This window comes from Daucus carota, chromosome 9, assembly GCF_001625215.2.
Source record: "Daucus carota subsp. sativus chromosome 9, DH1 v3.0, whole genome shotgun sequence".
NCBI lineage: Eukaryota > Viridiplantae > Streptophyta > Magnoliopsida > Apiales > Apiaceae > Daucus > Daucus carota.
In genome coordinates, this window is record NC_030389.2 from 37,395,157 (window position 1) to 37,412,306 (window position 17,150).

General features: G+C 35.1%; 3 protein-coding genes across 12 annotated transcripts; 1 reads left to right on the forward strand and 2 right to left on the reverse strand.

Annotated features, from left to right (window-relative positions):
• Window positions 1-327: 327 nt before the first annotated feature.
• On the reverse strand, window positions 328-3,737 carry LOC108200291 (transcription initiation factor TFIID subunit 15). Its single transcript, XM_017368397.2, has 8 exons — window positions 3,601-3,737; window positions 2,836-2,975; window positions 2,382-2,746; window positions 2,073-2,261; window positions 1,831-1,914; window positions 1,347-1,428; window positions 1,142-1,268; window positions 328-884 (listed from the first exon to the last, which is right to left on the reverse strand). The coding sequence occupies exons 2-8, from the start codon at window positions 2,953-2,955 to the stop codon at window positions 628-630; spliced, it is 1,224 nt and encodes a 407-aa protein (XP_017223886.1). The 5' UTR covers window positions 2,956-2,975; window positions 3,601-3,737; the 3' UTR covers window positions 328-627.
• A 1,329-nt stretch (window positions 3,738-5,066) lies between these two features.
• On the reverse strand, window positions 5,067-6,299 carry LOC108201555 (small ribosomal subunit protein mS86 (rPPR1)). The gene has a single exon (XM_017369846.1). It carries the CDS (start codon window positions 6,297-6,299, stop codon window positions 5,067-5,069), a length of 1,233 nt encoding a protein of 410 aa, XP_017225335.1.
• Window positions 6,300-7,708: 1,409 nt separating this feature from the next.
• On the forward strand, window positions 7,709-16,872 carry LOC108200568 (pentatricopeptide repeat-containing protein At2g26790, mitochondrial). Of its 10 annotated transcripts, none has more exons than XM_064084584.1 (10): window positions 7,709-10,383; window positions 10,557-10,755; window positions 11,783-11,903; window positions 11,982-12,080; window positions 12,416-12,622; window positions 12,739-12,882; window positions 13,345-13,458; window positions 14,884-15,571; window positions 15,657-15,715; window positions 16,523-16,872. In XM_064084584.1, exon 1 carries the CDS (start codon window positions 7,916-7,918, stop codon window positions 10,256-10,258), a length of 2,343 nt encoding a protein of 780 aa, XP_063940654.1. In that variant the 5' UTR covers window positions 7,709-7,915; the 3' UTR covers window positions 10,259-10,383; window positions 10,557-10,755; window positions 11,783-11,903; window positions 11,982-12,080; window positions 12,416-12,622; window positions 12,739-12,882; window positions 13,345-13,458; window positions 14,884-15,571; window positions 15,657-15,715; window positions 16,523-16,872. The 10 variants fall into 10 exon arrangements, with proteins under 10 accessions (XP_063940654.1, XP_063940656.1, XP_063940658.1 ...); XM_064084586.1 differs by lacking the exon at window positions 15,657-15,715 and having other exon boundaries at window positions 14,884-15,023; window positions 15,133-15,571; XM_064084588.1 differs by lacking the exon at window positions 15,657-15,715 and having other exon boundaries at window positions 14,884-15,023; window positions 15,218-15,571.
• Window positions 16,873-17,150: the final 278 nt, after the last annotated feature.

Below are 17,150 nucleotides of genomic sequence, written 5' to 3' on the forward strand. Positions count from 1 at the left end.
ATAGACAAGGTAATGGCGGTTTGTATATAGAAAATAAAAACAAAACGGAGTTGTTTTTGTCAGAGAGAATATGTAGGGACAATGAAGCCGAGGAACGTTTTTCGATACTGATGAAATTTAATCAGGCAGATAGAATATAGTGTTGCATAAGTGGAAGTGGTGAGCTTTCTTATATGTTTCTTGGAGAAACCCCATCTTTGTCGCTTACTCTAAGAAACAGCAAACAAGCAAACCAGATATACAAGCATAAAGCAACAAGCTTCAGCTTACTACTCTGTGTGAAGTATTTAAAAGGTAACTGCTCAAACTATACCTCGAGAATAGACATCATAAGAAAACATCATAACATAGAAACACCCACAATCCAATCCAAATGAGTTGAATTTCTAAGCAAAAGCTTACCCCACGAAAATGCCTGCAACATCAGTTCACCATAACCTATAGCAGAAATATCCAAGTTCCTCCAAAAAAAATAGAAATCTACATGAAAAAGAAGACCTTTAGTTGCAAATAGAAATCACTTTAAGTTGGTAATATTGAAAATATGCCATCCCTTCTGCTAAAACTAGCCGAAATTATATAACTCATTTGCAGACTCTATCTTGATGAACCAAGTTCTCCACAACTTCAGTAACGGTGACGTTCCCTTTCTCGATCACGATCGCGCTCCCGGTCACGGCCATATTCTCTGTCTCTATCATTATCATAACCTCGGCCTCTGTCTCTTCCCCTGTCCCTCTCACGACTTCTGCTTCTGCGTCTATCTCTATCCTCTGGTTCCCTGAGTTTGTTAGTTTCTCTCTCATCTCTATCTCTGCCTCTGTCTCTTTCTCTTTCCCTACCTCTGTCTCTGCTTCTTTCCCTCCTATCTCTGTCACTCATACCTGCCAAAAATGACATTTGTAAAAACATATTAAGAAAAAACAACCTCCATGAGAGCGACAAACATTGTGAGTATTATAGTCATGCAAAAACATATATGACTTGGCCAAGAAAATGCAGAACCAAATCATCTGACAGTGCAGGAGGATAGCTAAGCAGCAACATATTCCGATATTTTACAGCTGCGCGGGACATGAAAATGTCCAAATTGTGAAGGATCTATACTATCGACAAGGAACAGAGACAGTTAAAATCTTACCTAGATCCTCAACCTCCCAGCCTGCACGCCCTGTACCAGGGAGCACCTGTCCAGTTTCAGCCTGCTGCAATTTGGCACGGAACTTCTTCTTCAAATTTCCAAACTCGTCATACATTTCACCATCATCCTGAAATTGAATCAGACATAGTTTCAATATGAAATATTGAATACAACTCTTTCTGCTGGTAGCTTAAGTAGATCATACTTCTTCAGCTTCCCGCCTGCGTCGTCTAGTTTCCTCTATTTCTTCTTCATCAAGCTCTTTGTAACCTCCAGCACGACCACCCCTAAGTACAAGTAATAGATAAGCTGAAGAACTTATTGCATCGGAGCATTAAAGATAGGTTGACAAATTATGACTACTTATATCATTGCATGGAAATCATTGATACACTTATGAAGGTCATAAGCTGAGCAATTGATTCAATCAAGAGCATATAAAAAATATTTTAAAGTATATCGATTCAATAATTCTGTTGAAATACTTCAGATGTGAAATCAAAATATTATTAAGAATATAGGACCTGTATATTTCACAGAAAATATATATGTATATAAAAAAAAACAAGAACGAGATGTAACGACATAAACATTAAACATATTTACATATGCTTAAAGGATATTGAAAAATGCAAGGTCAACATGTGCGATGCATATACTAATAGTATACCAATATACTTGTAAATTACCTGACACCACCCTCATTAGTACCAGGTTTATTGGTGTTGCAAACATTACATTTGTTACGCTTTGCCCAGTTGATGTTGGCACACCTGAAATGGAAATTTAAAAGCACAGCACTGAAAGCAGCTCTAAATGAAATTGTATGCAAGTTAAACTGATGCTTATCTACCATGAAGCACAATTATAAGGTTGAGAAGTAAAACACAAAATACTTCTCAACACATTCTATGAATTGAAAATATCTTACATGGGGCAAGGCCAATCATTAGGACCAAAGAGACCGGTCGGAGCAGCAACTCCACGACCAGGGCCCCCGGACTCGGAGTTGCGCCCCCTCCCCCGACCACTACCTCCTCCACCACCAAAGGGGCCAGAAGGCCGAGCACTTCCACAACGATTGCACACACCACGAAATGCAAAATTCACATTTCCACAGCTGGCATTAATAAATACATGACACACCATTTAGATAACATTTTATCAGTTCAAAGGGGAATAAACAAATTACAGATAGAAAGAACAAGAAAAAGCTGCTCACCAATGTCACATCACAGACCTTGTATTTGGACACGTCCAGTCCCCGTCTTGTTGCCAAGCCTTTGCAGCTGGGACATCACCTCGACCCCTACCTCTTCCACCACCCCCATTCCTATCAGCTGCACTCTCTTCTTGACCACCAAATTCACCGCCTAAACTTATCTCTTCAACAGGGACTGCAGCGCTATATGAATTATCATCTTTTTTCGATTCAGCCATGAAAACGCCAATAGTAGCCCCATGAAACTCCGTATTGTTAAACCATTCAACAGCCGCCGATGCAGCATAAGGATCTTCATATGTCACTGTAGCATCTCCCTTTGGCTCATTAGTAACCTTATCTCGGTACAACCATATCTTCGGCTTACCAGTTCGCTTATCTTTCTACAAGGCACAAAATAACACTATTACATCTACTTCAACAGCATAACGAAAGTGTCAAAAAAACAAAAAGAACCCACTCAAATACATACCTTAAGCACCCCAATTGTGCCAAAATGTTCAGCTAACATATTATCATCCGTCCCGAAAGGTAAATTACAAACATACACCGACCCATTTGACGGGGCTCCTTTATTCGAATAGCTTGCCATTTTGCTTCAATTTCATGAAACTACAACAAGAAAACGAACCCACTTAACAACAGAAATAAACTACTACAACTAGCATAAAATTGAACCAAATCATATCTTTAAGCTCTTAAACGAATAAAAGATAGCATCTTTAACACAATTCATAAGGGTAGGCCAAATTATCAGCTAAAACTGAAATTTTAAATCCCAATTATATATTTAGAACCTTAAATGGTAAAAAGATAGCATCTATAGTACAATTTCATATCTACTCGTCTAACCCAACAAAGGGTAGGCCAAATTGTCAGCTAAAACTGAAATTTTAAATTCCAAATATATTTTTTTAGGATCTTAAAAACTCAAAAAGATAGCATCTTTAATACAATTTCATATCTATTTGTCTAACACTACACAAGGGTAAGACTAATTATCAGCTAAAATCGAAAATTCAAATCATAATTATCAATTTCAGATCTTGATTGCCAAAAAGATAGTAGCTTTCAAACAAATTCATAGAATCTTGACTAACAGCAAGATTATTACATCAAATACAAGCAACAGAGCTCATTACAAAACTGGATTAGAATGAAACACATGCTTAATATGTGTGTGTGTGTGAAGTGATGTGAGAGATTGTAATGAAGAAGATGAAGAGAAGAGACTAACCAGAAGGTGGGAGTTGTAAATCTTGGAGGTGAGATAATTTTGCAGCAGCTGAGTGAATAATCTTTGTTGTGTTTTTAATTATGGATATATGTTGTGTTGGAGCCCTAATTTGATGTAAATCTGAGGCGATAGTATTCGAATTATTAGAATTTTTTATTTTTTATTTTTTAAGCTGACCCCTCTATAGTCTATAGTACATTTTTCCCCAAGAAAAACACTTTTTTTTTCCTTCTGTTTTTTTCCAAGAAAAACACTTTTTTTTTTTTTTTTGGCTTTTTAAGCGGCAAATTGTAGAAATTTGGGACATGCTAGCATACACTATGCAAATTGAATTAGCTGAATATTTTCATTTATACAAAATAAAAAGTGCATTCTCACTAAATATTTATTAGGGTATCACTTTGTTCAGTTATTTCAGTATATATTATACTGATTGAAAATTTTTCACCAAAATATTCAAACTAGTAGCAACACTTTGCTATTCAAAGAAAAAGTTTAGGACCCTTTCAAATTTGTCATTATTATCAACAATAAATCACTTATTTTTGAATATATATATATTCTCTGAAAATAAATAATTTAACTTTTTTATTTTAAACACCAATAAATACATAATATTAAATTTTTGTATAAATATGAATTTTTATCTCTCTCTATTTTCATCAAAATAGACCTGCCAAACATGTCCGAAGACATCAAGTGTACTCACATTTCATTTGTCTTTGAATTTGCCTTCAGCGAACCTCTTATTTGACAGAACAAGTGGTTTGTATCTATTGTATATTGTTCAATGGAATGAGACTTTGCTAGAGATGATAACTATATCGAAAATTTACAGTCCTCTGAATAAATATGAATCTCGTAGAGAAGATGGTATACTGATATAGTTCTAATTACAGACCTGTAAGATAATTAAGTACAGCAAAGCAACTCAATCTCTTCACGGTTGAGAATTTTGCATCAACTTTTGAGTCAAAACAAAGTGCATAAAAGCTAGAATTGTGCCCAACTTGAAAAAAAACCGAACCAGGAAAATTAGCCAGTACATACATCCCATTTTACCTAAAATTCTTCGAGCAAAGTAGAAGTATCTATTATCTGTTGCACCTCGTAGTAGGTCAAAGGCATCAAGCTACGGTGCAGCTAGTACATTATACTAGAATTTTCTTCTGCACGAATCGATATTCTTTTGATATCTCTAACCAGGTTGACAGTCATTTAGAATATTTCTATGCTGATTCAATGGAATAGCATGCAAACTTTACAATGCAACGCTCAAAAAGGAACTACTAGGATCCACCGCCATTCTACTAAACCCGAGAGTTTGCACTTTGCAGCTGAAACTCATTCCTGTCATCTGCACTTCCCTTGCTTGGATGAACAATATAATGATGCAATAAGAAGACAATGGCTTACATTAATGATGACCTTGCAGTAATCGATCGATAGAAGATTCTGCTGCAGTTTTATACGGTACTATTGTTCACCAGGGGTGGAGGGAGAGTAGCTTCAAGCTTCTTCCAAGAATCTGCAGCAGATCCCCTAAGCTTCTTTCCCGTTTCCTCCACCACCTGTTTGGCAGACTCCACTTTTGACATTTGCACTAACCCAATTATCAGACCCTTCATAGTCTCAAATGGAGGAATCCAATTCTTCTTCAAACTCTCTCTAAAAATATCCAATCCAGGCTCGAACTCTCCAGCCTCAACCATTCCCCGCAACAATATAAAGTACCCTAACGACCGCTGCAAAACATAACCATCTTTCACCATCCTCTCCAAAACCTTCTTAGCCGATTCCAAATCCCCAACCTTACAAGACCACAATATTATCGTATTATAACTATCTGCATTAGGCTTCACACCTTTCTTCACCATCTCATCCAACAAATCCCTCGCCTTGACAACCTCCTTAGTCTTACACAACCACATTATCCTATAATTATACGTAACCAAATTCCCCTCCAACCCCCTACTCAAAACCTCATTAACTGCCCAATCAAACCCACTCGTCCCCCCTTTCTCCAAATACGCCCCCAACAACACATTATAAGACTCAATATCTGTCCCAACACCCCCCTCCATCCCCATCTTCTCAACCAACTTCCTAGCCAACCCAATCTCGCCCCCCTCACAAAACGCCCTCATCACCAAATTATAACTCCTCACTCCCGCGCAAACCCCCACCTTCTCCTTGACCTCACTAAATACCTTATGAAACCTCGAATCACAAACCCCACTACTCAAATAAGCCTCCAGCATCGCACAGACCGCCTTTTCAGAAACTGGGCACGTCTCTTTTCTGTGAAGCATTCTATCAAACACCTGGTGTGCATTCCCAATCATCCCAACTTCCCCATACAAAACCACAACGTGGGTCCAAAACGACTCCAAATTGAGCTGATCATCACTAGAACTAGCAATCACACTGTTAATTATCTTCTCGATAAGCTCGGGGCGCTGCAATCGAGACAATTTGAGTACAGCGAGACGGAGAAGAGGGCGATGGCGACGATAAGTGGCCACAGGGGAGGGAGAGGTGAAGAGGTGCGCAATTTTTTCGGGGTCTTTTTGGGATTTGATGATTGATTTGATGGAGCGGAATGATTGGGTTGGGGAGGAGAGTGTGGAGAAGAAGTGGGAGGGTTTAGTTTGGGTTTTGAGGTTTGAGAGCTTGGAGACGAGAATGCGCAGGGTCATTCTGCGTTTTAGAGTGCTGTTTATGGCTATGGAGTTGCAGACTTGCAGAGATGAAATGTCTTTTTAGTTGTGTTTCGTTTTGTACTTCTGCATACTGTGAACATCAAGCTGGATGGTCTTGTTTAATTAAACAGTCATGCAACTGGTTTTAACCATCTTAGAATTCTCCATCACTTTGGTCAAAATTACTACCTCCCTATCATTTTTATATGTCCATTAAAGTCAAATTAATTATATTTTGATTATATTATATAATTAAAAAGAATAATAAAAATTATATCATTAAAAAGTCTGTTTTGTCTATTTTAATATACAATTTTCGGATTTTAAAAATAATGAATAGATAATTTGTATTATTTAATCAAAAATTGGTCAATTTGACTTCTCGAAAAACAAAATGTACATGTAAAAAGGGACGGATTTTTAAGTTTTTCACAAAAAATTTACTTCTACGGCTAATCGATGATTTATTAGAACTATTTATGATAAATCGTAAGATTTTTAGTTGAATCGAAATATAGTCAATATTTATTTTTAAAATTCAATAAGAGATTAATTGGAATTTTTTAAGTAAATCAAAAATATTTAGAATATTTTTTAATATATTTTATGTTTAAGAAATTAGGTTTGTTTTAAAAGGATTACTAGAATTGCTGATCTAGTTTTTCTGTCAAAAAAAAAAGAATTAATGATCAAGTTTTGATAATAAAATTTCTTTTGTTAAAAGATGTATTATGCTAGCTAGGAAATAGAATAGGTTCGTACACATGTTTTTATCTTATTTGTATAATTTTTATCAACCACTTTTTAATAAATATTAAATATTATATATAAAACATATATTTAACTATATTTTTATATTTGTGAACATTAATTTATAATTAACAAGATATAAACGCTAATGATTACATAATTAATTGATTTACCATTTATAAATTATTCACTTAATATTCACATAATAATATATAGAAAAAATAGAGATATTCCTGCAAAAGACTTTTCTTAACATGTTTTGAAACCTTGCAAATATAACATTACAAGCAATTTTGTCAATTTTCATGTCAAAATAATAATGATTAAATTATATATCGGAACTAATCGATTGATATATTAATTCAAGATTTGTTAATAATTTTGATAATTCAAAAATTTTAGTCAAATCGAAATTCATATAATATTTTTTATATCAAAATTAATGAATATCTTTTTAATGAATCTTTTTAGTGAATTGGAAATATTAAAATAAGGTTCGTTATTCATACTTTAAATATTATTCTCATACCTGACCAAAAATAAATAAATTATTCTCATAATTAATAAGTAATGCCAAAAATATTTTATTCCAAAAAAAAGTAATGCCAAAAATATATGTTTATCGTCATACGGGTCATGGATTCGGACTCTGAAACCCGAGGTTTAAGCCTCCTGTCAGCCTAACCTTTTTCTGGTGAAAACCAAGGTTTAAGCCTCTAATGAAAATCTTCTGAGCTTCACATAGATTATACATACTCAAACTAATTTTCCAAATTCTTGGTTTATCAAACCCACTTCTATCTTTTTGGCAGTGATGTAGAGCAGCCAAAGTTTGCACCTTTGCTGTTTTAGCTTGATTTTCCATGTGTGTTTTATCTGCCAGGTCAGTTTCTGCTAATTTTGTTAAAAAGTTTCAATTTTTACAATTTAATTTGATTTCTGCTGTTGCCCAGTTGAGTTCTGATGTTTCTGATTCATGTTCTGATGAAGAATGTGATAATTTCAGTAAGTGTGAAGTAGTGAATAAGAAAGACTTGATTTTGGATACTTTTGGTGTTACTTCACATTTGAGGAGTTTGAGGGGAAGCCCTTGTCTTGCATTGTCGTATTTTTATCGAATAAGAGAAGATGGATTTAGACATAGTGTTTGGACTTATATGGCTATAATCAGGATTTTGTGTTATTGGGGTATGTTTGGAGAAGTGGATTCTGTTTTATTAGAGGTTATAGAGTCGAAAGTTGGGGATTTGGGTTTTGGGGTGGCGGAATTGTTTGATGCGTTAGTGGAGGAGCTTAAGGCTGAGAGACCTAAGGCGTTGGTTCGGGCACTTGATGCATTGATTAAGGTGCATGTTGTTCTACAGAGGTTTGATGATGCTACTGATTATCTTTTGAAAGCTAGTAGTCGTGGTCTTGTGCCAAGTATACTGACATGTAACTTTCTTATGAATCGGCTGATTGAGGCTGGTAAAGGAGATATGGCTGCTGCCGTATTTCAAAATTTGGAGTGTTTTCAGTTGAGGCCTAATGTTTATTCATATTGTATTATGATAAAAGCGCTTTTTCAGAAGGGTGATTTGGAGGGTGCTGTTAATGTGTTGCAGAAAATGGAGGAAGTTGGAGTGGTGCCTGATGCTTTTACCTACTCCACGTGTATAGAAGGTCTTTGTTTGCATGGAGGATCAGATTTAGGATATAAGATACTGCAGGCATGGATAAGCAGTAAGGCAGCTATAGATGTTTACACTTATTGTGTTGTAATCCGTGGATTTGTTAATGATAAAAAGATGATAGAAGCCGAGGGTGTCTTGCTTGATATGGAAGAAGCAGGTATTGATCCTGATGTATACTGTTATGGGGCCATGCTTCAGGGGTATTGTGAGGCTGGTAATGTTTTCAGATCCTTGTTACTTTATGGTAAAATGATGAAAAAGGGTATTGAGACTAACTGTGTTATTGTTAATTTTGTCCTTAAATGCTTGTGCCGGGCAGGCTTCATTATAGATGCAGTGCACAAGTTCATATATTTCAGGGATATAGGAATTGTTTTAGATAATGTTGTTCATAATACTATGATTCATGAGCTGTGCAAACTGGGAAAGCTAGAAGAAGCTATGGATTTATTCAATGAGATGAAGATAAACACTGTGGTCCCTGATATTGTCCACTACACATCTCTAATTAATGCCTACTTCCTTCACCAAAAACCTGGTAAAGCCATATATCTTTTTGAAGAAATGATGGAAATGGGTATAAAACCCGATATTGTTACTTACAATGTGCTTGCTGGTGGGTTATCGAGAAACGGGCTTGTTCGACAAGCCCTTGGTGTTTTGGATCTTATGAGAACTCAGGGCTTAGAACCTACAATTTTCACATGCAATGCAATCATTGAAGGCTTATGTGCAGGAGGAAAGGTGAAGGAAGCTGAATCATTTTTTCGTAGTCTGAAAGACAAGGGGCTAGATAATTATGCTGCTGCAATGATAAATGGGTACTGTGATGCAAATATGACAAGAGATGCTTATAAGTTATATGTCTCTTTGACCAGGCGAGGTATCATAGTGGACAAGAAGTCCTGCTTAACACTTCTGGATAACCTTTGTTTAGATGGAGCATCCAGAGAAGCTCTCATGGTGTTTAAGGACATTTTGGTTTCAGATGGTATCCCTTGTCAGGTGATCTGCGGGAAACTCATTGCCGAGTTATGTCGCGCTGAAGATATGAAAAACGCACAATGGGTATTTAATTCTATGGTTTTGGAAGGAGTACTTCCAGATGTCATCAACTACACAATCATGTTGAATGGTTATTGCAGATTAAATTGCCTGAAACAGGCTTGTGATCTTTTTAGTGATATGAAAGAGCAGGGAATTAAACCTGATATCATCACTTACACGGTCCTGATTGATGGGCATTCTGATATGAAGTTAAAAAAGGCTCAGAAGTTTGATAAAGACCCTGCAAATGCTTTGACGTTTTGGAGGGAGATGAACGAAATAGGGTTGAATCCTGATATAAAGTGTTACACTGCTTTGATTGAAAATCATCGCAGGCCAAACAACATTCAAGATGCTATTTGCCTTTTTGGTGAAATGATGGATAGAGGTCTGGAACCAAATACTGTGACATACAGAGCTTTACTTGGTCGCTATATTCGTTGGGGTGATGTAGATAGGGCTTTAAATCTGTTCCTGAGATGTTAATTAATGGGTTAATACCAGATATCCGATACCATGTTAATATTTAACAGGCTATGTTGATGGCCAAGAAATTCAGTCTAATAGCTAAGAAACTTCAGCTATGGCATGAAGTCTTCTGATTCTTTCAGGTAAGGTGTCTATGTAGACTCTGTACATTCTGTTTAAATTAGCAAATATACAGTTGTTGAGATTGTGGCCTCCCGACATCAATGAAATATGTTATTTTTATATAAATTCTGTTGCATGTGCAATCTAAAAGGTTGAAGGAATATCTAAATTCTGTTGCATGTGAATCTCATAGGTTGAAGGAATATGCAAAATTTTGAGTCAAAGCTGTTGCATACTTTCTTCAGGACTTGTCAATGCAATATGTGATTCACTACTTATGGAAGATCTTCCAACACATAGAATTAAACGTTTTGGTGTGTTGCATCTAGACTACTTGAAGCTGATTCTATTTCCGTACCTGCAGGACTGGTGTCTTTCTCATCATCTGCAAGGTATGTCTGTTTCTAATAAATCCTTATGCTTTTAACTTAATTACGCGCAGATTGTTTTTCACTCATACTATTATTAGTAATGTTTGTTTTTTGGGTAAGGTCAATTAAAAAAGATATGTATACCTGCGAACACTTTTGCCTCCACCAAGGCTAGAATCCTTGACCTGTAGTAACTAGTAAGTAAGTGCTATTTTTAATAAACAGTAATTATTTTAGCAAGAAATTGACTGGTATTTATGTTCGTCTGAAATGATGTAACAAGTTCTGGGTACTGGTTTGGTGTCTACCATTTTTCTTTTCCTTCTGTATTTCGTAGTGGTGAAAGTATGCAACAGCAATGGTAACAGGGTAGAATTGTGACATCATTGCTTTTTTCATAATAAATTATAATTAACATCCTACTTATGGATACCATTACAGTCCCTTTCAGACGATAAAAGTATTTCTCAATTTCTATTTTTTTTTAACAGGTTGTAAATTTATGATTCAGAACATTGTTTTCCTTATATTTTTAATCAATAGTGAAACGGAGGAAAATGAATTGTTTTTCATATAAAACAATTCCAAGATCATTATACTATATACTATTTTACAGAAAAATACCCTTGTGGACATTATCCAAAATCAGTTTAGTTTCTGCAGAGAGTCTAAATGGTTGGTCTTCTGAAATATACATAAGAGTGCCTCTATAATCTACATGTCTATTTGGTTCAAGCTTGTAATATTGATTAACTTGGCAAATTCCATATAATGCCTTGATATCCGTTTTCCATTAGTTGTTGCTGGTGAACAGATTGTCTTTCATAATATGCTTGCTTCATCAGTAGATTTTATGTTCTGTGTAAAGTGTAAACATTAGACATTTAGTAATGTTATCAATTGATCTGTAATCAGAACTGAATATGAGTCCGATGTGTTTATGAGTCCATCAGAATTAAAAAGCATGTAAAGCCATAAAATCTGTAGTGTATCCACAAAATTTATAATAGTCAACAGATTTACCAACGTTTGTTATTCATCTTGTTAGGTGTTTGGGTCTGGCAAATTTTCATAATAGCCGGTTACAACAGAATTCTGCAAGAACAGTTTTCAATGAACTCTGTAACGCTTAATCTAATATAGCTGTTTTGGACCTTTCAGAGAACAATGTGAGTGACATATCTCAATCACAAAGTGCTAGTGTTCTTCTAAAGTTCAAATTACAACTTTGAGTTAATATCATGCAGATTTGGCTGGCTTTCTCACTTAAAAGGGAAACCTTCATGTCATTTACATTTAGACCCAGTAATATGTACTTTGAAGTTACTGTGTGCGCTCAATCTAAGGTATCTAATTTCTGTTATGACAATAACTATAGACGAACTTGTAAGTTTTTAACAGGGTGACCTCAAAAAATGCAAACCAGTGCATGGTAGCATGATTATTATTATTGAGTCATAGAGTGAGAAAGCCTCTGCAACTGCACCAGCTATTAATGCACGGCAACCAAAGAAGTGCACATGTTGACATCACGTGTCATACTTTTTGCATGTAATGTGCAGTCTCGGTTATCCTAAAGTCGAGCACATGGAAAAGATTTTGATTCCTTAAATAATTTTTCTCGACTAAATCACTAAACTCGGAGCTTGCCTGTGACCAGAGGTATTTTTTCTGTTTACAGGAAAAATAATCTACAGAAAGATGATGCATGTGGTCTTATAACTATGCATGGATTTAAATGCCAAAATTGGGGAAACTTGATACATTCATCTGTATTCTATATATGAATTCTTTTAGGTGTTTTCTTTCAATGTCTGACCTCCAGGGGGGGGGGGGGGACTATTTGAATGATATTGGGATCAAGATGCACAAGAGCAACTCACACAAGGTTTGAATCTTCTTTTAATTAATATAAGGTTTACTGACATTCATGACATCTATAAAAGAGTTAAGCAACCTCTCCAAGCCCAAAACTTAACATGTTTATAATTAATTTTTTTGCAGAGAAAATTCCGGAGGTGTGGGAGCTGCAAATTTATGTCGTAGCTCCTTGTATTGGCCCCTGAACTCTTCAAATTGATGTAAGTTACAATGTTTTGCCTGCTGAAGCTATGTCTATCATAGGTTCTTCTCTGGAAACTGCAAAAGGTACACATTTCTTGAGCAGAAATTATGCACTATTGATGTTATTTAATGCACTGGAGGAGTTTGGATGTACATTACCATAGAATATAAGAAATGTTGTCTGTTCTATTTGGCTCAATATTTTAATTTTCTTTCTTAATTTCTGAATCTTCATAATTGGGTAGGATGATGTTATTTTCCACCATCTTGGTTAGACCTGTAAATGGATCGGATATCCGATCTGATCCGTAACTAAATAGATGGATATGGATACTTTTGAAAAAACTCCGATCTGCTAATAATCCGTTCCAATAATGATCCGCTCTGATAAAGAATGGATATGGCCAGCCATTAACGGCATTATATCTGTATACATACATACATACATATATTATATTTTATTATAATTATAATATATTAGTATATTATACGTAAATAAAAATATCTAAAATACTGGACATAACCTTAAATCATATTTTATTATAGGCGATCAGGATCAGGCGCTCCCTAGTCCCTACGTGGCTCTCACTCTCCTATTAACATACCACGTTTCACTTCCTGCGAAGAACTTCAACCCTACAAATGCTTGATATCATAATGGTAATTATTTATTTTTCACATATCATGAGTCTTCTTTCTATGTCATGATTAATATATATGTTCTAGTTTGTTCTTTATGCTTATCTTTTATTCTTTATATGTTAACTTTCATTCAATTTTTGGCATAATTAGTTTTTTAACTCTTGTATGAAAATTCTTACCGCTTATAACCTGTTTTACTTTTCTGAATATGATAACATCTCATGCTGGTAATGATGGAACTAATAAAACGGTTGAAAATTGTATTGATGTTGATGAGCCAGAGGAGAAACAGACGAGGAAAAGAACATCAGAGGTATGGAAGGATTTTACAAAAGTTAAGAACTCCAATGGGATTGAAAAAGCTATTTGTGATCACTGTAAAAAGTCTTTTGTGGGAGATAGCACGTCAGGAACTAGTCACTTGGCTATGCATTTAAAAAGGTGCACTGCAAAAATTTATAAGATAAGGGACAGATGGTTCGGCTAAGATTGAAATCTTAAATTTAGCCAAGATAAAAGTAGACAGGATCTCGCAAAGATGGTTGTCAAACATAATTATCCCTTTAATATGGCTAAACATGAGTTTTTTGAGAATTTTTGCAGTGGTTTGAACCCTGATTTTAGGCTCCATTCTCGAACTACTGTAAGGTCTGATGTGATTAAATTAGATGAAGAGATTAAAGGGTCTGTGTACAAAATGCTTGATGAGCTAGATTGCAAAGTCACGCTCACTACATATGGACTTCTGATTCACAAAATATCGCTTATGCTGCTTTGACTGTACATTATATTGATAGTGAATGGATGTTAAGTAAAAAGATCCTGAACTATAGATATATTAGTTACCCACATGATGGAGAGTCCCTGTTTCGATTTATCTCACAATTAATCATGGAGTGGAATTTGGATAAGAAGTTGTTTTCAATGGTAGTTGATAATGCTTCGTCAAATGATTGCATCTAGACATTAAAAATCTTGGCTTTCAGATAGAAGTCCATGCGGTGGTGATTTCTTTCATATTCGTTGTAGGGCACATATTCTAAATCTTGTTGTGCAAGATGGGCTGGCTATTATTAAATCCTTTCTAAATAATATTTGTGGTACCGTAAGATATTTATCAAAGTCCCCGTGTGGAAAGCAAAAATTTGATGAAGTTGTGAGCCATTTGTAGATTCAAGGTAAAAAGAAATTTCCAATGGATGTGCCACAGGTGGATTCTAGTCTTAAAATGCTTGATGCTGCAATTGAGTATTAAGAGGCATTTGATTTTGGTCGTTTAGCATTTATGATAAGACTTGTGCTTAAATGCTCTCAATCCTAGTAAAAATTGGAATATTGCGCGTACAATACATGGTTGTTTTAAATTATTTAGTGAAGCTAATGTTCGTTTTAGTGGAACTACTTATCCTACAGCTGATGTTTTTTCTTCTTGATATATGTTAGATTAAAATTCAGCTAGCCGAATGGGAGGTCCACATGGAAGAATGTCTTCGAGCAATAGTTATTCCTATGAGAACAAAATTCTCTAAGTATTGGGATGAATGTTGTGTGTGTTTAGCAGTGGCTGTGATTCTCGACCCTAGGTACAAGATGGATATCACTGAGTACTATTATGATAAGCTTTATGGTGAAGAATTTGCTTATATTCATGTCCAAAAAATAAAATCATCTTTCTTTGATCTTTATATCGAGTATGGAGGCAGGGTTGTTTCATCTCAAAGTTCAATAATTGATGGCGGATATGATGAATTGATCTCTAATCATTTTGCATCTGAAGCTACATCACAAAGGAACAAATTGAACGACTTTAAAAGGTGGAGACAAAGAGAAAGAGAATCTGGCTGCCATTATATTCCAAAGTCAGAGTTTGATCAGTACCTTGATGAGGAAACACATCCTTGTACTAATTTTTTTTTGATATTTTGACATGGTGGTCAGTAAATAGTAGCAGATCTCCAACAATTTCTAAGATTGTGCGAGATGTTTTAGCTGTTCCGGCTACAACCGTTGCATCGGAATGAACTTCTAGTATAGATGGTAGAGTGATTGATGAATCATGTTTTTGTTTACTTTCAGATATAGTGGAAGCTTTGGTATGCACTGCTGATTGGATTCCATCAAGAAAGTGCAAGTAACTACTTCTAATTCTTGTAATTTTTTCATTCTAGTTACTGACCACATATGTCCATAATTATATGTGATTTGTCTAATGTTAGAAACTTGTCTGAGACACTTCCAAATTAGAGAGCGGAAGCTTAAAAAAAAGCTTCTTGATGTACGTATATTTTTTTGCTCAGCTTGATTATTTTTTTTTATTGAAATGGAATGTGTTACAGATTTATTTTTATACTTAAACATTGTTGTACTGTGCTGTTTTAACTTATGATTTAATGTTAGCATTGCCTGATTATTGCCTGAGAAATCTTGTTGCAGAGGTCTGCAGAACTGATGCTATTATGCAGAGAGTATATATATATAATGCAACCTGAAAATATTTAAGACTAGAGGAGAAAAAGTAAGGTAATGTGAGTGTATCATGGTTCACGAGATGGTGAAATTGTGAAATAATCCAATAGAACTAATGATGGAGGGGAACTGAAATTGACTGCAAGTGTATTCTTTTTCATAAACTGTGCAAGGTCTTCAGTATCTCTAAAGTTTTGTGGAGTTCTTAGTAGGAACCTGTCTTCCATGATTTCAGATGCTTTATGCAGGTTCTAGGTGTATCTTCTCTTGCTGTTGTTTGGTCTCTGAAATACCGGTGTTACTTGTGCTCGAGTTCTGTAAATGGGGGACTATAAATTGTTGCTGTCATATTTGTAGATATATGTTTCCAGAAAGAGTATGGCACCTCCAGTTCGTGATACCAAACTTCCGTAGTTTGTATGCAATAACGAAAACTAAACAGTCCAGTTTTCTATAAAAATAGCTGCCCTATCAGTCCAAAATTTGTGGTTGTCAAGAATTGCTTAAGAAGACTTTGTTCTGTGCAATGCTTCTTCATTGGAAATTCTAGTGCAAAATTGATTTGAATATGATTAAAAATAAATGTGATCTAATTATCGCTCATTTCTGTGTGCAGAATGAATATAAATAAGCACAGGGAGCTAAGGTTCGCCATTTGGTCGTGGAATCTGCAACACCTCCTCAATCACTTGGTTATCTATTCAGGACATTTCTACTGATTTTGCTATTCGAAAACTGAGGAACAGGCAATACTATGTGCTTCCTGCAGAAGTATTAAGCAACTTAACCATTGTTTTCCTAGTCACTGTGCTACACTCTTTTTTGAAGGTTCCACAAGGATGGCCAAAAAAGTGTTCTGGTTGTATTTTTGTTAATCACATGAACTTCCAGACTTTACCACTTTTTTTTTTTTTTTTTTGAAAAGCATACATATATCTTATCTATACTAGCATGAATTTGGAGTCATGGAGTGCAATATATATACATGTGCGTGTGTTTTTTGTTTGTGATATATAAATATTTGCTATTTTGATTATATGAAATTATAAATAGTCTGGTTAGTCATTCCGATTAATCTTCGATTATCTCTTGGATTCCACCGACTAACTCCGATTGCCGCTTTTTTTAATTGTGATATAAACTTCATTTTGTAGTCACTTCCAACAACAACAAAAGAAAACTCTATATTGCCTCAACATTATTAATGCACCAAAAAGAAAAAGTTTGGATCAGCAATAAATAGG

What these genes read in the sequence shown, in the direction of transcription:
- LOC108200568 (XM_064084584.1), top strand. Translation starts at nt 7,916, where the DNA reads ATGTGTGTTTTATCTGCCAGGTCAGTTTCTGCTAATTTTGTTAAAAAG.
- LOC108200291 (XM_017368397.2), bottom strand. Translation starts at nt 2,955, where the DNA reads ATGGCAAGCTATTCGAATAAAGGAGCCCCGTCAAATGGGTCGGTGTAT. An exon ending in TGGACGTGTCCAAATACAAG is followed by an intron (nt 2,262 to 2,381) that starts GTCTGTGATGTG and finishes TATTAATGCCAG; the next exon opens with CTGTGGAAATGTGAATTTTG. An exon ending in CTGGGAGGTTGAGGATCTAG is followed by an intron (nt 885 to 1,141) that starts GTAAGATTTTAA and finishes CATTTTTGGCAG; the next exon opens with GTATGAGTGACAGAGATAGG.
- LOC108201555 (XM_017369846.1), bottom strand. Translation starts at nt 6,299, where the DNA reads ATGACCCTGCGCATTCTCGTCTCCAAGCTCTCAAACCTCAAAACCCAA.